This window comes from Exophiala dermatitidis (genome assembly GCF_000230625.1).
Source record: "Exophiala dermatitidis NIH/UT8656 unplaced genomic scaffold supercont1.3, whole genome shotgun sequence".
Taxonomy (NCBI): Eukaryota; Fungi; Ascomycota; class Eurotiomycetes; order Chaetothyriales; family Herpotrichiellaceae; genus Exophiala; species Exophiala dermatitidis.
In genome coordinates, this window is record NW_008751648.1 from 1,590,390 (window position 1) to 1,612,380 (window position 21,991).

Below are 21,991 nucleotides of genomic sequence, written 5' to 3' on the forward strand. Positions count from 1 at the left end.
TCTTCGCCATTGGTTTGGGTAGTTTTCCATTTACTGTAGTCCAACATACCTACCTACCTATTATAATACATAGTGTACACGCATAGATGACGAGGACAAAGACCGAGTGATTTTCATCGCCCGAAGCCAACGGCCCGTCCCATCCCGGAAAGCATATCACTCCCTTGCTTCACGGTCTCACTGGCGGCGTCGGTGGCGGCATGCTTGAGCATGTCTGCGCCAGGAACTGCGGGAAGAACATTGGCTGCACTGGCACCACCTCCTCTACCACCACCACTACCGCTTCCTCCTCCTTCAGTTCGACTTTGCTGCTGCTGCTGCTGATTCGAGCTCTGTCTTCGCGGCGGTAGTTTCGGCAGAGACGCAGACGCCGGTGAGCCGACACGCAATTTGTCGACTTGCGACTGCGCGTGGGACTGGGCCTGTGAAGCAAGACCGCCGCCTCGACCGGCCCCCAAGCTGGGTGATGGCACAGACGTGGGTGGAGTTTGAATGCCAGGTGATGGTGATGCAATTGCAGATGCAGATTTGTTAGGTCCAGCCGGAAGACGGTCGAGTTTGGGAGGTTGAGGAGGTTTCACACCTGATGGCAGACGCTCGAGATTGGCTGGCGGAGACTTGATGCCGGAGGGAAGACGGTCGAGCTTTGGAGGTGATTTGACTCCTGTTCCACTACCAGTACCACTGGAACGGGATGGAGGAGCTCTGTTAAGTTTCGGAAGAGGAGATTTGACTCCTCCTGTCCTTTGTGTCCGTGTGCCAGATGGTGTCTTGGTTAGATCTGGTCTTGAAGAAGATAGAACTGAAGCCGGACCTGACGGCCGCTTCTCGAGTTTCGGAGGCTTGACTCTGTTCTCCTTTAGGCCTGCCTGTGCGCCTGCGCCGCTTCCACCGAATCCAAGACTCGGCATGCTGACGTTCAGGTTGGGTAGATACGCCGCTGCTCGCAAGGTATAGCTCTGAGCGGCACCAGCACCCTTACCGGGATCTGCATTGCTGCTATCCTGCGCAGCTGCTCCTGTCACCGCCTGACCTGCTTCGCCTGCCTTGCCAGTTGCGGTATCAAGTCCCCTTTGCACCGTCTGACCTGCATTTTGCGCAGTTGTGCCCACGGCGTCAGAAACTTCTTCTGTTGTGTTCTTCACAGGTGCAGGTGTACGGTCTTTGGCTTGATGAATGATCGGTGTTTTGTCAGCGGCGCGGGTTGCCGATTTCACGGCCGGGTTGTCCTTCGGATCTAATGCGTTTCGTACCGTCGGTGTCACAGTGTCAGACACAATGCCCGCGGTGTCTTTGGCCGCAGCGGCAGCACTATTTGCTCCGCTTTTAGCAGAGTCAACAGCGGTGGTGGCGGGCCCCTGAGAAGGCGGCACAGGCGACTTTGCGGTTTGGCTTTTGGCCTTATTGCTGCTGCTGCCGCCTCTGGGAAACGACGGCATGCTGCTAGGCAACGACTGCAAATATGACGAGGCTTGCTTAACGTAGTTTCTGCTCTTGTCTTGACCCTCAGCGCCAACCCCGTCCGCGGCCTTGGTAGCTTGCCCAGCAGTGTCTCGTGCTTGGGTCCTTTGAGTCGGCCGATTCGCGTACGGCATGCTAGGCAAACTCTTGTATAATCTTGACGCATAGCTCTGAGTAGAGTCTTGAGCGGCTTGAGCTGTCTGGCCAGCGATGTTGCCTGCTTGACCCGGGTCTCGTCCGGCCTCTTTCAAATTTGCCACAGTCTTCTCTGTTTCCTTAGTGCTCGGAACACTGGGGACATAGAAGTACTCTATGGCTCTTGTCACCAAGCTCTTCTGTGTCTGGTCCTGAACCTGTTGCTCCAGTTCATCGGCTTCAGCCTCTGCTTCGGCGGCCTCGTCCTGCTTTCCGCCCGTCGACTCACGACGTTGCAAAGCTTTGCGCTGCGACAGGAGTGATTGCTTCTTTTCATCCTCCTCCAGCTTCAAGAGCGCCTGCTGTTCCTCCTCGACCGCAGCCATGTCGATATCTTCGAAGCCGATCTTTTTGAGGATTGCTCCGATCAGGTATCGATACCTTTGATGACTGTTGACATCTTCGGACACATCGAAATTCTCAACGCCGCTGAGCCCTTCGACTTTCTGCAGACCGGCGACACCAAACTGGATAGCTGATGTGCGGTACATGAACCCCAGGATATAGTCGTTGACAGAGAACACATTGACGAGCCTCCCAGCGACAACACTACGGAGGACTCTCCAGTCGCTGGTGTCACTGGGGGTGGGAGAGCCTATCAGGACAGCGTTCTCGACGATGCCGAATTCCTTCCTCTTGGCCAGGTTCATAAGACACGTATAAATGACCCTGGCACCTAGTGAATATCCGATCAAGGTGACTGGTCGCTCACCCTGAGCGCGGTTGACCAAGGCATCGGCCAACACTTCACCTGCCTTCTCGGCTCGGCTCTTTGCCACGCTGAACGGGTTATCGATCACTCTAGCAACCTTCAGTAGTCCAATGGGCCACAGTGCAGCTGCCAGCTCGGCGAAAATTGTCCTCTGGATAATTTCCTTTTGTGCATAGCCCCAGGCCGCCGATCGGACCATGCCGTTCATAGCGTTGCCCAAATTTAGCAGCGCTTCCAGTTCGTACTTCAGAGCAAACACCTCGGCGCCAGTGCCCAGTACCCGCCATGGTTTGACAACTTCTTCCTTTTCAGTCAACCAGCCTGAAATTCCAACGGTGACGCGAAGTTTGTGGTCATGCTCGCTGGCCTGCTTGGGGCCCTGGTTGTCATCTTCACTGGTCTTCTTGTTGCTGCTGCCATGGACAGGAAGGAACTGGAAGTCTTCGACTTCACGTGCATAATTATCCATCATTTGCCCGGTCATTCGCCCTCCGTAAGCACCGAACAACCCGCCAACGACGACACTGCTTCCAGCCACAGTGCCAAGGTAGGCAGCAGCAGTGGTGGCACCAAGTCCAAGACCTCCCATGACAGAGCCGACCCCTGCGGCAACAAGAGGCGCGGCGAGGCCACCCGTGACGCCGATAATGGCGGCACCAGCAGCAGTGGCCAAGCCAACCTTCCACTTTCTTGACTCCTTGTTCTCGTCTGCCTTTTTTCGCCTCTCTTCATCCGCCGTCATCTCCTTGGCTGCCTCTAGAAGACCCTTTGCCGTAGTATACTCATCCTGTTCAAAAGTCTTTAGAGGGAGTTTCAGAGACGACGTCAGATTCAACATGAGCACACGGGAATATGCATTGTAATGTTGCAAAGATAGCAAGAGCAAGAGCACTGAATGGAGTATTAGTGTCCGCTTGTCCATGGGCAGCTTGGTCAATGGCGTTTTAGTCGGTGGGAACAGATCCTTGAATTTCAGTGCCGCCGTCTTTGTCGGGGCATCCATGACCTTGCCTGTTGTGTCGGTCGCCTGGGGTCTTGCCATGTCGGCCTTGCCAGCGTTCTTCTGGACTTGTTCTTTGGCGGTTCGCTCACTGTTGACGACCTGCCCGACCCGTAGGATGACTTGCTCGCGCCATTCATCGTATGCTTTCAAAACATGCTTCTTGATGGTTTTCATCTTCAAGGTGGCCAGATCCTTCTCACTTTCTTCTTTGAGTTTGCGTTCTCTGTCGTAGGCCGAGACGTCGGCATTGGCTGGGTCAGCCACCATCATCTTCTGATCTTCGGTCATGCCTTCGCGCAGCAAGGACTTGTCCAGTCCGGCCTGCGAATCAAAATTGTCCAGTATCTGTTTCCGCATTGACTCGGTAATGTTGGCGACAAGAAGGGTGAGATCTGCACGTTGAGTTTCGTCGAGGATGGTAGCAAGGTCCACATCATCCTTGGGCCTGGCCTCGCCCTTGATGGCTTGTTGAGATGGTTTTCGTTCCGCCATATTGTCGGCACTATCCGTGGCTAGGTCACAAGGGTGGACCAGGACCGTTCATCAAGATCAAGCCCAGGGCTGGATGTGGCACGGGCGGCGGTGCAACTGTGGTATACCCTGGCAAGACAGACGGTAGCTCTAAAGTATGCTGTAAGAGGTATGAGGACCAAGGACAATGACAGTTGAGAGGCCTTTCTTCAACGTGCAGCTCACTTGAGGACAGAGGAGAGACAAGCAAAAGATTAAAATGAGTCTCGAACGTCGGAAGGTGATCAAGAGGAAGAAGTTGTGGCGGTGCAGGGAAAGGAAACAGAAACATGACTGTGAACTTGAACTTGAAGCTGAGCACTCGATGACGTAAGTCTCCCACACTCCTCTGGATCCCTGATCCCTGCGCCACTGCAAACACGAACTTGAAGCAAACCGGCGAACGTGGAGGAAACAAAATTGACTGCAGTTGAGACAACGATAAGGTAAGCTACACACTAGGAAAAAAGAGTTGCAGTGTTGCATGAATTCATTTCATTCATCCTCGCATGGGCTCATTTTGTGTTGACCAGGCTTGTCGTGGGACTCACCTCAGCCAACGGTCTAAATAGTACACATCAAGCCCTCTACCATTGCAATGCAAACCCTCGGTGGTTAATACGCGCAACTTTTAAGATCCAAGTCTTGCCCTTTCACCCGGAAATGCATCGCAAAATTGACTGATGGACAGACGGGCGTAGTCTAAAGAATGGTACCGAAGCTGGATGTCATGTTAGCAAGCCGCCCTCAACAATCCCCGAGCTGATCTCAACACTTACCCAAACGTCTGCTTGATGCTGCGCACGTAGTAGCCCTCCCAGTTCCGCTGCACCACGTCTTCCTGGCCGACGGGCACTCCGGTCCAGGTGACTCTCATGTTGGTCACACGGTCGACGTCGTTCTGGTCAAAGAAGATTTCCTGGGTGCTGTAGTGTCCTTCCGGCCACTGCGCCAGCCTCCACTTCTGCACAAGCTTCTTGGGCGGTTCTAAGCTGACAAACTCGCCCGAGACATTGCCATCGAAAATGGAGAACTTGCCGCCTGGTTTGGCCCCTTCAAAAACCCGAGGCGGTGCGCGGGTAAAGGCGGCTAGCCGCTGAGGGTCGGTGAATGTCTGGAACAGTTCGTCGGCTGTCGTCCGAAACTCATCGTTCGCAGTCACTGTGGTAGTGTTGACGGATGTCTTGCCGGTGCTGGAGGTTGTTGTGGTGGGAGCGGTAGAGGTTGGGGTTCGCTCCCTATGAGGATGCCAGGTAGGAGTGGCGAAACCACTAGATGGGTTGGAACCAGGGGCATGCTGAAGGTCTTTTCCATGCTCCTTGATCAATGCCGGTCCGAGGCTTGCGAAAACTTGGCGCAGTTGAGGGACCAGTTTCGACCGCACGAGGTCTTTAACCGGCTGCATCTCCTTCTTCTCCGAGTAAATGTCTATGTCAAACTGCGTGGGGGTCAAACGTTAGCAATTCGTTCAGACATAATGTTCAGGGGCCAAACATTGGGAACATACAACGTACTCGTCTGGCTCTGTGTCATATGCGCATTCCGGAACCTTGATGGTGCCGCTGACATCGGTGCCATCCTCTGTCTTGCCTGCGCTGACCGTCAGCCATGGAACCCGTCACATCGTGAGGACAGTATATGCATACCTTCATATTCTAGCTGTAGTGCCACATCGTATATCGTTATAACCTTGCCTTTTCTCTGGCTCACTTCCACATCGCCATCCATAGATATCAGTCGTGTGATCTTGGCTGTCACGCCATTCTCTTCGGCCGAGACTTTCTTGGACTCTTCCTCTAGATAATCCTTGGCCCAGCCGGCGGCATCTTTCATCACCCAGTGCCAGTTATTCGGGTTATGTAGAACCATGGTGGAAGGAGAGTATTAGTCGGGAGGTGGAGGGAGAGGGCGGGTTCGGAAAGGGATTCTACCACACACAAGTGTCAGCAAATGAATCGCAGTGTGCATATACGAGACGTGATAGTCATTGAAAAAAGAGTTCAGATGATCGGCTTATAAGCCTTGGAAAGCTGTTCCGCATGCAAAGAGTACAAGTCTTCTCAGCCTGGTGCCAGCTGTGTTTCTCATCACGACAAGGAGTAAGGTGCAGGGAAATACTGCGTGCACTTACCTTCGGCGAGCTTCAAACTGTTCGTGATGTATATCGTATGAATATCGAGGTCGTCAACTTCGTGAAATCGTCAGGAATAACAGCTTGCTTTAGGTAAATCTGGTGAGTGGATGCTTCTATCCGGAGAAACGTCTAGAATTCTGACTTTGTGATTTGGTGACAGTACAATATAGAACATAGGTAGAAAAGATGTTAGCATCTCCATACATACTAAATAGCTTCATAGAGCTAGCGCGTCGTGCTGATTGCCCTCTAGCCAACCTTTTATATCCAATGAGATGATGCAGTATCAGCGCTAAACTACTAGTATTGCCTATTCTTCGAGGAGGTTTAAATGGCTACCAAGATTCTACCATTAGCCTACTTTGGGTTAAGCCTGCCCATTGGCTAACATCACCGCACCGTTCATGTTGATTCCGTTGATCCAATGCCCCTTGAAGAGCTCCCATGAAGTCCAAAGACATTGCCACACTGGAGGGTGAAGGTCTGCTATTGTTCTAGAACGGTTGGACTTTCCTACACGTCGAGGAAGAGAAACCGAAGAGATACGGTTGCGACAGCACATCGCACCATTAGGTACAGCGTGAACGATGCAAAAGCAGGAGAGAAGTCGCGATAAATCGAACTGAGCGAGTAGCTATACTGAACGTTCTTACCAACAGATACGAAGCGTGGGCTACATGCGGGAAACGAGGGATCATTAGACTGAGAATCTGGTATTGGTCTCGCTATTTGTTCGGAGCGCTGGTCGCCGCGGAGCATTTCCCTCCCACCATCCTCGCTCGCGGGCTTGTGGTCGTACTCAAAACAATACACAATGTGCAGCCCTGCGGACATTAAACCTCTCCATGAGAGTGGCATTCCCGTGGCAGCGGTGTGCATGTGCGGACACGCACGCGCGCAAGCAAACCAATAACTTGGTGCAGCCAGGTCCACCATCATGTCTCCTCTTCAGCATCCTCAGTGTGGTTCTGTCTCTCCTGATGCGATTTTGCATGCTTGACTCGTGTGCCCCTCGTGTCGCTTAGCGAGCGCTCTCGATGTACTCGGCCGAGGGTTTCTCGTACTTGGCGCAGAAGAAGCGGGAGCTATTGCGGGACAACCAAGTGGTGAACTTGCTCAGCTCGAGCTTCAATCTAGTAACTGATTCGGCGTCCATGTTGGTCTGAGCAACGATCTCTGGAAGATTGACTGACATAAACTGTTAGAAGGCGCCGTGACCGCAGGCAGGCAAGTAAACATACCGATCATGCGAGTGAGATGCTCAGCACCATAGCAATCTCCTGGACCCTTGCCCTCCCAGTCCTTGTATTTGCCGGATTCCCACAGCTTACGAACCTGCAGTGACAAAGGAATCAGTATCAGACTGCAGATGCGGTTAATCATTGTTGTAACACATACCTCTTGCAACTGATTTCGTTCGAATCGGTACAGAAGGATTTTGCCCAGGGCCTTGTCAAAGTAGGTCTTCAAACCGGTGACGAATTCCTCGAGGATCTCGAGATCGGCGGAACCTACAAGTCGATTGTTTCTCTCCTCATTGTAGTAATCGTCCAGTATGTAGTTGGCAGGGGCTTGACTGGGCAATGGGACTAGAAGGAGAGACTTGGTGACATTCTCCCAGTCGTCGACGAGGAGGTTCTTGAGGTGATCGGGGACCGAGATGTGGATCGACGGGCGGGTGAGAAAGTTCTCCTCCTGTCCAAATGAACGAAAGTAAGTATTTGTCACATCAGTCTGATTCAAGGAAATGTCTCCTTGACGGTCAAACAATTTGGTGAAGTCCAGGCGCACGGGTTTCTGCAATTGGATGTTCTCCTTCGGGACGACTGAATCGATCATCTCGCTGTCGGACTCCGTTTTCATAGATAGGTCCATGTACGTGTTGCCAGTGTCAACGTCATCGCCAGCGTCAGCGTCAGCATCTTCATCTTTGTAGACCTCCGGTTCCATGTCCGTGTCGCCATCGTCGTCGCTAGCGTTCGCGTCAGAGTCATCGCCGGCGTCAGCACCTTCATCATCGTCGTCCTCCGCATCGCTGCCGCCCAGGGCCGCGAACTGGGCGGCGACTTGCTCTTTCAGCCACTCTTTGCGCAATCTCTCCAAGAACCAGCTGTTCTTGGGCAATTTCTGGAGAATGTTGGCTGGTTGGCTCTTCAGGACCGCAAAAGGAAGCTGCTCGAGGACACTCACGTCCAGTTGATCGACGACGTGTGGGGGAAGAAGCATCAGATGTTCTTGATTCCAGCCGCTCAGAGTGTCCTCGGTGTTCCGCTGAAGTGCCTTGACCAGGCGAGCTTCATGTTTGAGCGCGTCGAAAGGAGTGCCGGAGCCTGGTGGATCAAGGGGCTCAAAGGCGATGCCATGCGGAGGCACGACGGCGGGGCGGTATTCTCTGTCTCCTTCTCTGGCTTGGGACAGCTCAATTAGGATTGAAGCCGCCTCGTGATAAGTGGTTCCGCCAATGAGAGGAAAGTGCCAATTGACCGGGCCTGTTGCCGTAGAGCGGCTCAGGTACTCCGGCTCGTCGGCTGGAGCGGGCCTCGCAAGAACCTCGTCGATCGTCAACGGTGCCAATTCGTTGCGTGGATCGGGCAAAGCTTGACGGTATTTGTTCCAAGTAAGAGCTGGAACCTCAGTCTCGGTTGATGGCGCAGGACCTGGAGTACGAGCCGAAGGAGCACCAGAAGTGCCTAAAACACTGGGATTGGAATGCATTGTTGAAGAAGAATCACGGGATGTCTCATTCTTGAGTTGTTCGGTGGAAGATGTGGTAGCGTTGTGAGTGGCGGATCTGAGGTTGAATTTGATTTTGACGGGGACGTTCGAATTTGAGGTTGGTTGTTCTGCGACTGGTGATTCTTTTGCGACTGTCGAACGTGTGGCATACCGAGTGGCCTTTGCATCGGCGGCGGCATCATCATCGGCAGTGTGGCCTTTTGCGCTTCCCCCTACCACTGAGATAGTATCTTCTTCACTATCTGCCACTTCCTCCTCGTCATCCGACATCTTTGGTTTCAACTCAGATGCACTCTTCTTCTTATTAATGATCTGTTGGCGAATGGATGGAGCTCTTCCCGTTGCAGGACTGGCAGATGTGTTTGCAGCATTCTTCCCCTTGTTCCCAGTGCTTGTCTTTCTCTGCTTGGACGATTGTCCACCAAGGCCAGTGCCGGAGACGTCTGACTTCTTCTGCACAGCAGTCTTTGGCTTTTTCGGGGTTGGTTTGGTCGCAACAGTTGATGTTTGAGGCTTCTTGGTTGCGGAATCAGTGATTGCTTGGGCTGCTTTAAGCGCGGCTCTTCTGGGTTGATGCAGGAACTGCTGGAGATCGATGTCCGCGCCAGCTCCATTGTTGGTGTTTCCGTCTTCTTTCGCGATATTCCCACTCTTCTGGCCAGGGCCACTGGCGCTGCCTTGGTTGTCTATGCCGTCACTGACGCGCGCAGTCTGCTTCTTAGGTGGCATTATGGCGAGGTCTAAGCAGATCGAGGGTGCGGTGGAATTCTGGATACTGGGCGTATCGAACGCGGCAACACAGAGTCCAAGAGGTTTCAGATCGTACAGGCGAACACGTTGCTTGCCGGATGATTGCACAAAACAAAAGGCTTGAAGGGGCTTTCAAAGTGTGAACAGTGGATATGACCACGAACCTTTTCAACCTCGTTGTCCCGAGCACGCTTTGATCCTCTGCCTCCAGCAGCAGGAACAGAAGACGTACGCTCTTCACTTCCTCGTCCCGAACCGATCTCTGATCCGTGTCCACGGCGGGTTTTGCCAGTGGACTTGGGAGCGACTTTAGGTGCTGAGGCAGTGAGCTCTCGCTTCAGATTCGCAGCCAACTCCCGATTGTCGTCGGTAAGCTTGCGCAAGCGATCCTGAGGCACCCAGTCGTCCCAACTGGATGAACAAGAGTCAGTATCGGCCAACCAGGATGATTGAGAGAAGTTTAGGGATGGACGCGATGGTTAAGAAGGGTGGTGTTGGTGGAAGTGTGATCATGAGAATGTTGAGGAAAGCAAAGCGCGAGTGAAAGAAACCTGAGGTAGACATATTGACAACAATTCAACATGCGACAATATCTAACCTGCGCATGCTCCTTGGCGAAGCAGCCAAAACGAACATTGTGCTGGGCGGGCTCCTCGTCCTCTTCGATGCAAACAAAGCCAATGGGTGGAGGGAGATGGTACTCACGTATTCTTCCATCCTTTGTAATGGACCCGATATTCGTGGGGACTGGTCTTGTCCTTCGCATCTTGTCGTCGCACTTCAAGCACTTTGGCTTCATAGAGCAGCTCACCGTGAAAACACAGGGCTTTCTCGTCCTTCTGGTACATGGGCTTGCTCTCGTTCGAATGGGGTGCCATCTTGACAATGTGGGACTTGATGGTCTGAATTCCCTGTTCAATGGTGGCAAGGCAAGGTTTGAACGCAATTTTAGGCGAAAAGACCCCCAACACCTCCCAGATCACAGAAAGACTCCAGCGCCAATAAGATCACATGGGCAGACAGGAAGAAAGACAGAAAGAAGTTTTTAGGAGACAGAGAAGTCAAAGGGAGCATTCGATGGTCGAAGTTGGTCGTTGAAAGTGCAAAGGAGACTTGGAGCGGGTTGAACAGACACCTCCGATTGGTTGCCGGCGACGCGTCGTGACCCAGCCAAAGTAGACGACCGATAATTGAATCTATTCAACATTGGATAGCATCACTCTCCGTCACTGCATTCATCTTTCTGATTCTGACTTGACTGGAAAGCGAGTCACTGATTGTGATCTTCTGTGGTTAAGCATTTACTGGCAGTGAAGCAAAGAGACACGGACGCCGATCTACCAACTGCCCAGCGGCCAGATCCACCAGCCCATCTGTGTCTTGATTTGGAGCCTTACAAATCTGGCTATTTTCTGCTCTATCACACTCAAATAGACAATCAGTGGCATTCCATCTGTTGAACTATCTACACGGCCACCTGCTGCCCCATATACTCAGGTGGACTTCTTCCCGTGGCTCTCTTGGACACCATCACTCGCGACTGGGAGTAAGCAAGGCTGACAGGCTCGGCAAGGCTGGTCCTGTGCCAGTGCAGCGACAAAGCGAGAACGGTCCCAGCCTTACACATATTTCACAGCAACTAATGCAGGACGCCACTCGAGAATCAGGCATCATAGGGAACTGATCTTGCTGTGGTGAACTTCGTCACCCAGGACAACCCACAAAGACGACACAAGACCGGTATCGATTGTCCAAATAACCAGCAAGGCTGATCGACATTTGAGCACCAACCACAAGGCCAGATCGCGCCGACACCACAAATCGCTTGACATATAAGACAACCTCACAAACGACTGTTTTCTAGCGCCCTCCTTAACATACTCACCCCTTCCCCACATCAGACCAGAAGTCGGCACACCCTACGCCTCCTTCTTCCACCTACATCAGGATCCAGGCCACACAACAGCTCTAACTATCAACCGAGTCAACTATCTCTTCCAGCCTCCAGCCTCCATCCTCACTCATACTTCCTCCATTATCAGAACAATGTCTCAACCCACCGAGTCCGACATTCTCTACTCCTACCTTCTACAACCATCATCCCTATCGACAATCATCCCCTACACCAAATTCCAAAGCCTGAGCCCCCACAAATCTCCAACTATTACCCCCTCCTCTGGTCCGAACCTCATCAAACGACTCTACCGCGACCTCGAATTTCAGCGCTCCATCACAATCGACCATGTCCGCCGGCGCATTGACGAAGAATGCCGCCGGAGTGTAGGTCTAGTGTCTCGATTGAGAAGACAAGTTCGACGGGAACAGGGACAGCCATATTCTCTTCCCACAACCACTACAACCAGCACCAAACAAGTCCATCTGCAATCTTCGCAACGCCCTTCTGGGAAGAGGAAACGAAGTATTTCCGACACCAACCATGCACCACCACGAAGGCTGCCAACAGCAACTCCTTCAGAAGATGCCGACGACGCACAAATTGACAGCGACCCTGACACAGACACAGACACCGAGATCGAAAAGGACAAAGACTTCCTGGTCGACATACATTACGACGCACCTGGACCTGGACTCGGCGGGCAGAGTTTCCCCGGATCAAATTCAAATCACACAACCGACACGCTCATGCAAGCCATGGAAACCGCAAAGACACAGCTCGAAGCCGAACTCGCCGAATTAGAGACCAAACTCGATTCGTGCAGACGGGCCTGTGAGGAGCGCGTGGGCGCGTTGAGTGATTTGCGATATGGACGATTTAGGAGCAGTAACGTCAACAACGTTGACGCCATGGACGATGACGATGGTCATCATCATGGAACCGTCACAACAGGACAAGGAGCAGCAGCAGCAACACTGGAAATCAAGGTTGTGGATGCCTTGGCGGAGTTTACTGCTCGACTTCAAAGCTGACATTTGAATGCCCCCACTGCAGCGAGGGCAAAGATGGGGAGCAGAAACGGCAAAAGATAGAGAGTCCTTTTGCACCAACACTATTCTAGTTTACACCCTGCGTACTGTACGATATCGGCTTTACGAACAAGACGCAAAAGAAAAGTCATCATACTAGTAGTAGTACGAAATTCGTCCTGTCGGGTCTCTGACTTTCACATTGTCGAATAGGTCATTTCGTTACCAACCGCTTTTCAAGTTTTTGCTCCGTTCAAGTTGCATATATATGTGCCAAAGAGGATATATCCAAGGTAGGTAGGACATCAAGATGACGTGTCATGACATGACAGAACAGAAGACGGCGCCAGGTGACCCCACTGCCTGACTTGTTTACTTGTGCGCTTCAATCACCTTCTGCATCTCCTCCTCGCTACCCATAAAGATTCCGGAGCGATCATGGATATTCTTAGGCTGGACCTCAAGCATTCTGTTCATGTTGCTGTCGACAGCCTTACCGCCGGCGTTCTCCATGACCATGGCCATGGGGGCGCATTCGTACAAAATCCGGAGTTTGCCCTTTGGCGACTTCTTGTCGGCTGGATAGGCAAAGATGCCACCGTACAGAAGCGTGCGGTAGGCGTCGGCAACCATGGAACCAATGTACCGTGCGGAATAAGGTTTGCCTCCTTCCTTGGGGTACTTGAGGGATTCAAAGTACGCCTTGGTCTTGTCGGACCAGTACATGGAATTGCCTTCGTTGACGCTGTAGATCGCTCGTTTCTTGGGGATGCGCATGTTGGGGTGGGTGAGGATGAATTCGCCCAATGCGTTGTCCTGGAAAGGTAAAGAGATCAGCAATCATTGTCCACGTTTTTAACAGCGCCAAGGCATAACTTACCATAGTGAAGCCGTTGACGGTGCCTCCTTTCATGGTAATCACTAATTGCGTCGAAGCACCATACATGGTGAACCTGTGCAAAAGTCAGAACCTTGGACGAAGCTCTTCTTTCTCATCCCGACACACTTACCCAGCAGCAATCAGTTCAGTTCCAGGCATCAACAGGTCCTCTGGCTTGGGTTTGGACCCAACCACACTATCGGGCAGCTTCATGATACCGAAAATCGTACCGACACTGACGCCTGCGTCCAGATTGCTGGAGCCGTCAATGGGGTCGCAAGCCACGACGTAGCGGGCATTAGGGTGTTCGTCAAAGTAAATGATGTCCTCGACCTCCTCCGAGACCAGAGCTCTGCATCGGCCCGATCCTTTCATGGCAGCAACAAAAAGATCATTTCCAATCACATCCAGCTTCTTCTGGTCATCTCCCGTCGTGTTTGATGAGCCCGCCAGACCAGTCAGGTTGATCAGCGTCGCCCGTCGGATGTAGTAGGCAATGGACTTGAAGGAGAATTGGAGAGCGTGGCATAGCAATCTGGACAGCAACCTGCGTTAGCACCCGGAGAACAAAACACTTGAGACCGACCAGTCCAAACCTACGTGAAATCACCGGTGGCTTCCTTGTGTTTTGTTTGTTCTTCCGTCAGGAATCTGGTCAGAGTGATGATGTCGGTGTTGATTTTCTCCTGGCCCGTGCCGGTAGGAGGGTGGCCGTTGGAGTCTCCGTTGGAAGCCATGGTGTATGTACTTTGTCTTTTGCTTGTGTGGTATTATTCTCCGTGTAACGATTCAGGGTTCTTCAGAAGATGTCACAAAGAATAATAGTCCAACTAGTAGAATCGACAGAAACTGCGAGGATATCCTTAGCGGGGAGAATTCGGCACGCGATGGATAATCGAACGCTCGGCCTCGGGAGAATGGAGAACAGACGTCACTGGTGGGATCTCAGTGATTGCAGCCACAGGGACACAACTTGGAGTTCAGCCAGATATTTGAATGTCCAGGGACTGTACTGTGTACACAGGAAGTGATTCTTCACGAGCTCGTCACGAGAGAGGAGACACCCTTTACATATAATGAGATACGACAAAGTTGTCAGAAAAAGTGGGAAGGATGTTGATTGAGGCAGCTATATGCGTTCAAGCATGAACGTATCAAACAATCCGACTCCGCCCGTTTCGGGACGCTGAATGGCAGAGAAAAGTGAAGACCGGGGAGGATCATGGGATCGACCATCTGGCCAGGCTTCGGGAAATGAAGAAGATTGCACTGGAAGCAAGTGGTTAGCGGATGTACTCCGCATACCATCATGAGGCTATACCGCAGCATTGGCAGATGTACGCGACGAGGGACCAAGCGCAGGTGGATGGAGGGGCAGTCGACGAACTTGCCCGCACTGCAAGTGTTTCCGCCCAAGTTGCCCGCGCCCGACATTTTCCGGCTGCCTCGATTTGCTTCCATCGAGGACTCCGCCCGATGCACACTGCAGGATGCTACGGTACCGCACAGATGGGTGCCACGCAGCACAACATCCAGTCCGAGTATTATCTTGCCAGATTTACGACAGTGATAAATCGCGATCGCAATGGTGGCTACCTCATCTCCCGCAACGCTGGCATCCGGCAAGGGTGTTTGGGCATAAATATAAGGACAACAAATATCTTTGTCGTACTACGTTGTATAACTGTCCACCAATAAATCGTTTACTGCACCGTAGTTTCTGCCAGGACAACGGCACTCCGCAGCATTTCGAGCATCACGTGGCATGACCTCGGGGCCCTCGGGCTCATCAACCCGAGGATCCAACCGCTGGCAACGTCTTCCTCGGGTATTTACGGAATGGGGGGATCTCAACTGGCAGCCTTGACACACTGCAGGGCCGTGCCGCTTATGACCACGGTACAGATTATTGGGCAGTATACACGGTAGTATTGTTGAAGAGACAACACCCCTGAAGTTGGTATAACCTTTGGCCCTGCCCAATCCTCCCCCTGTTCAAGTGTCTCCCGAGCAAGACCTTTGAGTGTATTGCTGGGTATCCCAGACCGCACCCTACCAGTATTTCATTCAATATTGCATTCGTTAAGTCGTCCGTCAAGTCATGGGGTATCGTTTATATGATAGTAGTACCACTGTATATCCTCTCTCATCCTTCAACCTGCAGCGCCTCGTCCCATCCTCCGACACTCTCCAGACATGCCTTAACCTGTGCTTTCTTGGCTTGCAAGGCACTACCCAAGGCTTCGGCCCATTGTTCTTCAATCATCGTCACCTGTTGTTTCAACTCGGCAGTCGCCGTAGCATCTTGCTCATCCCGCCATCTGCCAGTGGCGTCTAGTAAACTTCCACTGTGCTTTTCATCTCCAGTCGAGCGAGCTTTCGTAGCTTCAGCCGCCCGATAGCGCGCGCCAATCAGAGCCCCCTTGACCTCATGTAGCAGGCAATGCAGGCTGATCTGCGACTCAATGAACTGGTAAGTTGATTTTTCGGCATGCTGTAGGAGTGAATACAGGTACTGCTGCGGGAATTCACGATAGCTGGGATTTTCCGCATATTCGGATTCCGGTATCTTGATGGCTCCCAGCTGCTCCGCTTCATCTGGCAGTCTTTGCACCAGTTCCGCCAGCCCCGGAGCGATGTCCCAAAAGGCGGATGATTGCAATTCCACCTCTCGAGCCACGTTCTCAGCCACCAGCTCAACAAACTTCTCGTATCGGACCGCGGCTGCGGCGAAGAATTCCTTGCGTCGCTCAAGGCGGTCCTCTGCGAAGAATCCTTCTGTGTCCCTGATCTTGTCCAGATTGTTGGCCTGGCGGTAGGGAAGCAGTACTATCGCCTTGTACTTCTCGTTGCGCTCGCTCAAGAGATCGAAGATCTCTCGGTGCATATGCTCCCGTGTCTCAATGAGCCATTTGAGTTGTGTAAGGTACTCCAAGATCTCCGGCATGGCATCTCCCTCCTGTTGAGGCCGGTCGACATTTTGCGCGTGCATTTCTTCCACCAACTCTTCCGTCAACTCATTGATCCTGGTGTTGAGTTGTGCAAGACGATCATTCAGCATCTCGTGCATTGGGTTGATCAGTACATCCTGCAGTGTGTCGGACTCCGCTTGCAAGCACTCTTTCTCACACTTGTGGTCTTCCATCCGCAAAGCTTGCTCCGCTTCAGCCGCCTCAGCATAGCTGATGCTCCCTTCCTTGATCTGCGCTTGGACATGGACCTGAAAAGACTGCTGTCTCTCTTTGGCTTTCCGCACATGCTCGGCCCGGAGCGCCTCAACAGCTACGTTGTGTCGGCCCCTGCGGCTCTGCAATTCGCTCAAGTCGCTCAGTGTCCGAACGGCATTTCGATAGGTTGATAGTCGCGGATGCCCGTTATTTATGGCAGGGTAATGTCTCGGATATGGTGGAGGTAAGGTAATGAATCGTGATATATCCAGGAGCGGCGACGCATACGGGTTAAAGGACGATCTCTTCGACGTCGACACTGGGGCGTTGTCGTCGTCGTAAATCCCCAGAGCTTCTGGGTTGCCCTTTTCCTCTGGATATGTGTCGTCCGCCTGGTATGTGTCATTGAAGTCCCGTGGCGTTGGCGCCTCCGAGAGGACTTCCTGTACCGAAAGCGTCGCCAGACCCATGTACTTGGACTCCCGCTTCGTTCGTTTCATCTTTTTGGCGTCCCCATCACCTTCGGATCCAGTTTGAGACTGCCACCATCGGCTGGCTGTACGCCCGCGAGAACTCAACTCGTCGTTGCTCATACTGGCAATTGGCGAGAGAGCCGGTCGATAGTCTTTCCACCACAACGCGTCCGGATGTGGAGACGCTGGCATCTCGTTTCTCTGCTGCCTCGACTGGCTGCTTTCACGCTTGGCATCAATCGTCCCGACATCAACGTCGTCATCAAACAGCAGCTTCCTAACTTCTTCCACATCGAAACTCCCTTCTACAAATGGTGCGGGATAACGTTGCCTTCGGATTCGAGCTTCTTCGAGCACGAATTCTGTGAACAGCTGCAACCGTTCTAGATCAGATGTTGCCTGTCTCTCCAGCAACAGAAACTCGTGATGCCTCCGCGATGCCTCGGCGATGAATGAGTCCACCTCGCCCCGGCCCAGCTCCGAAATCGACGATGCGTTCGATGGAATGATACTGTGGGCGGAGGCTGGGTTTTTCTGGCTCAGGGGAGGGGTTGGTAGCGCTTTGGAAGATGCTCGTGGAGGACCATTACCGCTGTTGGTTGCTGTGCTCAAAGGCGCACTCCGGCCGAATGTCGACAGAGAAAATTGATCCGTTTCTCCAAAGCGCTGCTCTGGGTTGATCGACCTGCTACGTCTGCGGACATCACGTCGACCGCTGTCTGATATGGCTGATACAGCCCCGGCAGACTCTGGCGTAGGCGAATGGTCATTGATGATGCCGGCAGGGCTCATGGTCTCTTCCCAGGGGTCCGTCTCGGCAGTCAGATCACTGCTCTCTGCTGCCTGTGCTTCATACAAGCTTCTTCTCTGTTTCCGTCGCTCCAACAATCCTCTCGCCGAGGTGACCCGGAGTGCAGTACTTCGATTCAACCCCACGGGCAGAGAAACAGGCCTGTCAAGGTTTTTTGTTTCTATATGTAGTGACATTGGCACTCTCCCTGAAGGCCGCTCGGAGGCGTCCTCGCTCCAATTCGCCGGGGTTGGAGGGAGTGGACTCAGGACCGACGGGCGCAGTGGCACACGATAACTATTGGGCCGGGAGCTGGATCCAGTACTCTGCACTTGAGGAAGGTTACGAGCTCCCGTGGCACTCTGGGATCTCGACGAAGAGGGAGGTGGCCCTGGAGGAGGGCCTGGCAATGGCATTCCAGGCTGCCAGCTCACTTGCCTGGAAGATAATTCTGGCCTGGTCGCGTCCTGGCTTTGGCTTGATTCTCCCTGAGATTGGATTGCTCCAGTAGAGGCTGCTCTTCTGGCTGCTGGCGGACCTGGAAAAAGGCCTGTGTGATCCTGCATGATCCCCGGGGCTACCGGAGCTAGTAACTGTTGCGCAGCAGCTGTATCAATTGAGAGATTTGCCATAGAAAGCGGTCTAGTAACACCCTGAGAGGAATCACGTCGTGATTCTATAAGCTGCGAGGTGACTCTTGCACGCGCCATCCGCGTTTCCAGCTTACTGGAGCGAGGAGGTTGTCTAAAGTTTGCCGCACTACCGGTACCTGTGGCGAGTTGGTCATTGCCGCTCATTGAAGCCGATGGATTATTGAAGGGGGGAACGACCCCTGCCGTACTTGTGGGCGTCGATATGCGTGAGTTGTCGCCGTCGACAAAATTCGAAATTGTAGGCGAGATCCCTGGACCAGCACAGGTGCATATGATGCTAGTTTGCGTCGATGGAGCCGTGTACGGAGGCGGTGGATTAGAAAGTCCGTCTACGCATCTATGAGATGCGTCCCTTGTGATGACGGGGAGCAGAACCTACCTTCGGCGCGAAGCCCATAGTCAGGACCATCTGCCACGAGTAATTCTTGCCGACTCCCACCAAACCATTCCCTGGGATCATAGGGCGCACCATAATTTCCTGCTGCTCTTGCAGACATTGGTAACACGTTTCTCGGACTCGGTCCGGGCGATGGAGAATAGCTCGGCGAGTATGGGCCATACAATGAAGTGGCCGATCTGGGAGTCTGCACTCCTAGACCACGAGCTGGTGTGGCACTGATCATCAATGGAGGTGGTACTGGAACTCCCCCATGCCGCACTGGAGAGCTTGAAAATTGTCCATCCCTCTGAATACGTCGCGGAGGAGGGGGAGGGGGAAGGTAGGCTATAGAGTGCCTTGATGAGGACTGAGCCTGATCGGATGAAGACGCGGACCGCCTTTTGAAACATGAGCACTGTCTCCATCTTCGGGGGAAACAACATAAACATACATATCCATAGTAGATCGTTCTTGCTAGAGGTGAAAGCTCGGCCAACACTGGTTGCAAGATTGGCGGGTTAAGCGCCCATAGAGGCCATGTCACATCTTTCCATTGCTGAAACGAGACCTATGCACTGTGATTGCCATGTGCCGGCCGAAACTGACATATGTAGGGACACCCGTATCACAGTATCAGCAAACAATAAACAACAGATGCGAACCAGCAACGCAAGAAACGAAGACGAGGACGGTAAATGATGGTCGACAACAAAAATCTTCGGGTAGCAACACCAGATGTTCTATTCTTGCTATCGGAGCTGCAGCTAGAGTGGCATTTCGCTAAGCCAGAAAAAGCCGAAGCAAAGGCGATTCCTTTTGTTGGAGAATATATTCTTCGAATTTGCAAACCCTACTAGTAGGATTCATCTGGAATGGTTGCGGGACCGGGCGCCGAGTAGGCAGGGGAGAGCCAGAGATGCAGAGAGGCCTGATGGGAAGAAGCATAGTCTCGAGCGGCCTGGATGCCTGAGACCAACAAGTACATGTCCGGGGAGGATGCCAGTAGTAGTGGTGGTAGATTTTGTGATAAGAGAACAATCAAGAGAACTCGGGCGGTTAGAGGAATGGCGCAGCCAATAAAAGCAGCGAAACCGTCGCTGCCAATGCAATCGGCGCTGCAGCATGATCCAAATACAGCAGCAGGAGCTTGTCCTAGGTAGGAATGGCGGTGCACTAGTCGACACTAAGTGGCATCAAGCAGCCCAGTCTTACCAACAGCGGATTGGGGCGACGCTAGGTCGACGGCACTCTGAAGATCACGTGCCGTCGGAATGAAATGAACCGCAGCCCCGTTGAACATCAGGCTCATTGCTTTGAGCTGAGGCGGTAAGAAGTAAGAAGGACCTTGAGATCAAGCATTGGCTTCCAGGGAAGCAATATACCTACGGTGGCTGCTTTTCGGTGGTGCAACGTCTTCCGTTCTGAGATCTTGTTCGGAAGAGCGGGCATGATATTGGATATAAATATTGATACGATGCGGAGATCATTTGAGGACAGAATAAGAATTGTATCATTCTTGTTCGCCAGTATTTTGTTTGATGGCCGATTTTGAAGCATCCGAGATTGCGTGCTTACCTACTAGGTAGCTACCTTATACCCCCTATTTGATCTTGGGCGAGATCAGAATCTTGATATGGTCATCCCTATTGTTGACCAGCTCCTCAAACCCTTTCGAAACGACCTCTTCAAGTGGGATTCGAGAAGTGACCATCTGTTCGTATCCCTTGAACTCGTCTGCCATGCATCAGTACAAGAAGGGTCTTCTCATTTGGCACATATCGACCACTTACTTTTGCTCATCAACTCCATGACTTCGGCGAAGTCCTGTTTATTGTAGCAACAAGAGCTCATGATTTTGATTTCCTTGAGGAAGAACGGCCAGAACTGAATCTGCAGCTACACATTCACAGCAGAGAACCCAAAGGGCCAAAGGTCAATCGTGCGACTTCAAGAGGGCTAGAAGAGACAGGTGAATGAAACTTACCGGCTTCTCCCAAACCGCGACGTTGACCAGAGTGCCTCCATGTTTGATGGCATCCATGCCGGACTCCAAGCCTGGCTGAACACCCGCACAGTCAAAGACCACATCTGCGCCTTTGCCACCAGTTAACTCTCGACAGATATCGCCAACACTCTCGTTCTTAGGATCAATGACTCTCTCAACGACATCCTTTGCATGCTGCCACCTCTTGGCGGTTGGTTCACTCAGAAAGATCTTGCCCACCCGATGTGCTCTGAGGACCGATATCATAGCGACCCCAATCGGCCCGCCACCCACGATCAGGATGTCTTGTCCTTCGAGCTTGGTCCCGGCCGCTTTTGCGGCATGTTGTCCTACGACCAGGGGTTCGATCACAGCGGCGAAATCCATGCTGACGTTTTCTGGAAGGGGATACAAATGGCTTTCCTCGACCGCGACATATTCCGACAACCCTCCTCCAAGTTTGCCCCCGCTGTATCCCATGAAGGACAGCATATGGCATACATGGTCCATTCCAGAAGTGCAAGATGGGCAAGACCGGCATCCCACGTGCGGATCTACCATCACAGGCTGTCCGATCTGGAACTTTGCTCCTTCGCCGACAGCCTTGATGCGTCCGCAGAACTCATGTCCCAGTGTGACGGGGAGCGTGCCGCCGGTTAATGGATTGGGCCGCTCAGCCGTTGGTATGGCGGTAGGACCTGCAGTGTATTTTGCATCTCAGTCATTCATGTTCATGTCCAGCCCAGCTCTAGCACACACGTCTCTGCCTAGAGATGGGGTTTTTATTGATGATAGCCAGAGAGGGGGGTTTGATTTATTGGTTCCTGGTAAGCCCAATCATAGAATCCTGTAAACCATACCTGCGGTGTATTCATGTAGGTCACTACCACAGATACCACACCATTCAATTTCCACCAGACATTCCCCTGGCCCAGGCTGAGGAATTGGGATCTCTTCCACGCGGATGTCCCGCTGGCCGTGGTAACGCGCTGCTCTCATGGTCGACATCTTGACGGCTCGAGGCTCGTTCAGGTTGTCAGGGCTTGTAGCCACACGGTCGCGGACTACGATGTCTTGAGTGTAAGTGACACGACACGAGTCCTTTTAATTCAAACCGTCTCCCTGGTCCAGCAGGACTCGGTAGGAATGTATATCTACGGCTGACGTATCCACGAGTAGCCTCGGTTATGGGCCACGGGTCCGTCGGATAGTAGTGCTGATGTATACTCCCTCCAATGC

The 21,991-nt window shown here is 52.6% G+C and overlaps 8 protein-coding genes across 8 annotated transcripts; 2 read left to right on the top strand and 6 right to left on the bottom strand.

Moving 5' to 3' along the window:
• Positions 1-113: 113 nt before the first annotated feature.
• HMPREF1120_03564 (uncharacterized protein) lies at positions 114-3,863 on the bottom strand (the record flags this gene model as incomplete). Its single annotated transcript, XM_009157641.1, has 1 exon — positions 114-3,863. The coding sequence occupies one exon, from the start codon at positions 3,861-3,863 to the stop codon at positions 114-116; it is 3,750 nt and encodes a 1,249-aa protein (XP_009155889.1).
• Positions 3,864-4,583: 720 nt separating this feature from the next.
• Positions 4,584-5,750, bottom strand: HMPREF1120_03565 (uncharacterized protein; the record flags this gene model as incomplete). Its single annotated transcript, XM_009157642.1, has 4 exons — positions 4,584-4,602; positions 4,661-5,319; positions 5,389-5,471; positions 5,528-5,750. The coding sequence occupies 4 exons, from the start codon at positions 5,748-5,750 to the stop codon at positions 4,584-4,586; spliced, it is 984 nt and encodes a 327-aa protein (XP_009155890.1).
• Positions 5,751-7,036: 1,286 nt separating this feature from the next.
• HMPREF1120_03566 (mortality factor 4-like protein 1) lies at positions 7,037-10,379 on the bottom strand (the record flags this gene model as incomplete). Its single annotated transcript, XM_009157643.1, has 5 exons — positions 7,037-7,203; positions 7,257-7,350; positions 7,414-9,630; positions 9,666-9,912; positions 10,207-10,379. 5 exons carry the CDS (start codon positions 10,377-10,379, stop codon positions 7,037-7,039), a joined length of 2,898 nt encoding a protein of 965 aa, XP_009155891.1.
• A 336-nt stretch (positions 10,380-10,715) lies between these two features.
• On the top strand, positions 10,716-12,827 carry HMPREF1120_03567 (uncharacterized protein). The gene has a single exon (XM_009157644.1). It carries the CDS (start codon positions 11,548-11,550, stop codon positions 12,427-12,429), a length of 882 nt encoding a protein of 293 aa, XP_009155892.1. The 5' UTR covers positions 10,716-11,547; the 3' UTR covers positions 12,430-12,827.
• Positions 12,265-14,789, bottom strand: HMPREF1120_03568 (fructose-1,6-bisphosphatase). The gene is made up of 4 exons (XM_009157645.1): positions 13,907-14,789; positions 13,437-13,841; positions 13,307-13,379; positions 12,265-13,242 (listed from the first exon to the last, which is right to left on the bottom strand). The coding sequence occupies exons 1-4, from the start codon at positions 14,041-14,043 to the stop codon at positions 12,799-12,801; spliced, it is 1,059 nt and encodes a 352-aa protein (XP_009155893.1). The 5' UTR covers positions 14,044-14,789; the 3' UTR covers positions 12,265-12,798.
• HMPREF1120_03569 (uncharacterized protein) lies at positions 14,290-15,020 on the top strand. Its single transcript, XM_009157646.1, has one exon. It carries the CDS (start codon positions 14,597-14,599, stop codon positions 15,002-15,004), a length of 408 nt encoding a protein of 135 aa, XP_009155894.1. The 5' UTR covers positions 14,290-14,596; the 3' UTR covers positions 15,005-15,020.
• Positions 15,021-15,076: 56 nt separating this feature from the next.
• On the bottom strand, positions 15,077-19,792 carry HMPREF1120_03570 (uncharacterized protein). The gene is made up of 3 exons (XM_009157647.1): positions 19,220-19,792; positions 18,769-19,166; positions 15,077-18,718 (listed from the first exon to the last, which is right to left on the bottom strand). The coding sequence occupies exons 1-3, from the start codon at positions 19,225-19,227 to the stop codon at positions 15,453-15,455; spliced, it is 3,672 nt and encodes a 1,223-aa protein (XP_009155895.1). The 5' UTR covers positions 19,228-19,792; the 3' UTR covers positions 15,077-15,452.
• A 576-nt stretch (positions 19,793-20,368) lies between these two features.
• HMPREF1120_03571 (L-iditol 2-dehydrogenase) lies at positions 20,369-21,760 on the bottom strand (the record flags this gene model as incomplete). The annotated part of the gene is made up of 4 exons (XM_009157648.1): positions 20,369-20,502; positions 20,559-20,664; positions 20,753-21,450; positions 21,613-21,760. The coding sequence occupies 4 exons, from the start codon at positions 21,758-21,760 to the stop codon at positions 20,369-20,371; spliced, it is 1,086 nt and encodes a 361-aa protein (XP_009155896.1).
• Between the last annotated feature and the right edge of the window lie 231 nt (positions 21,761-21,991).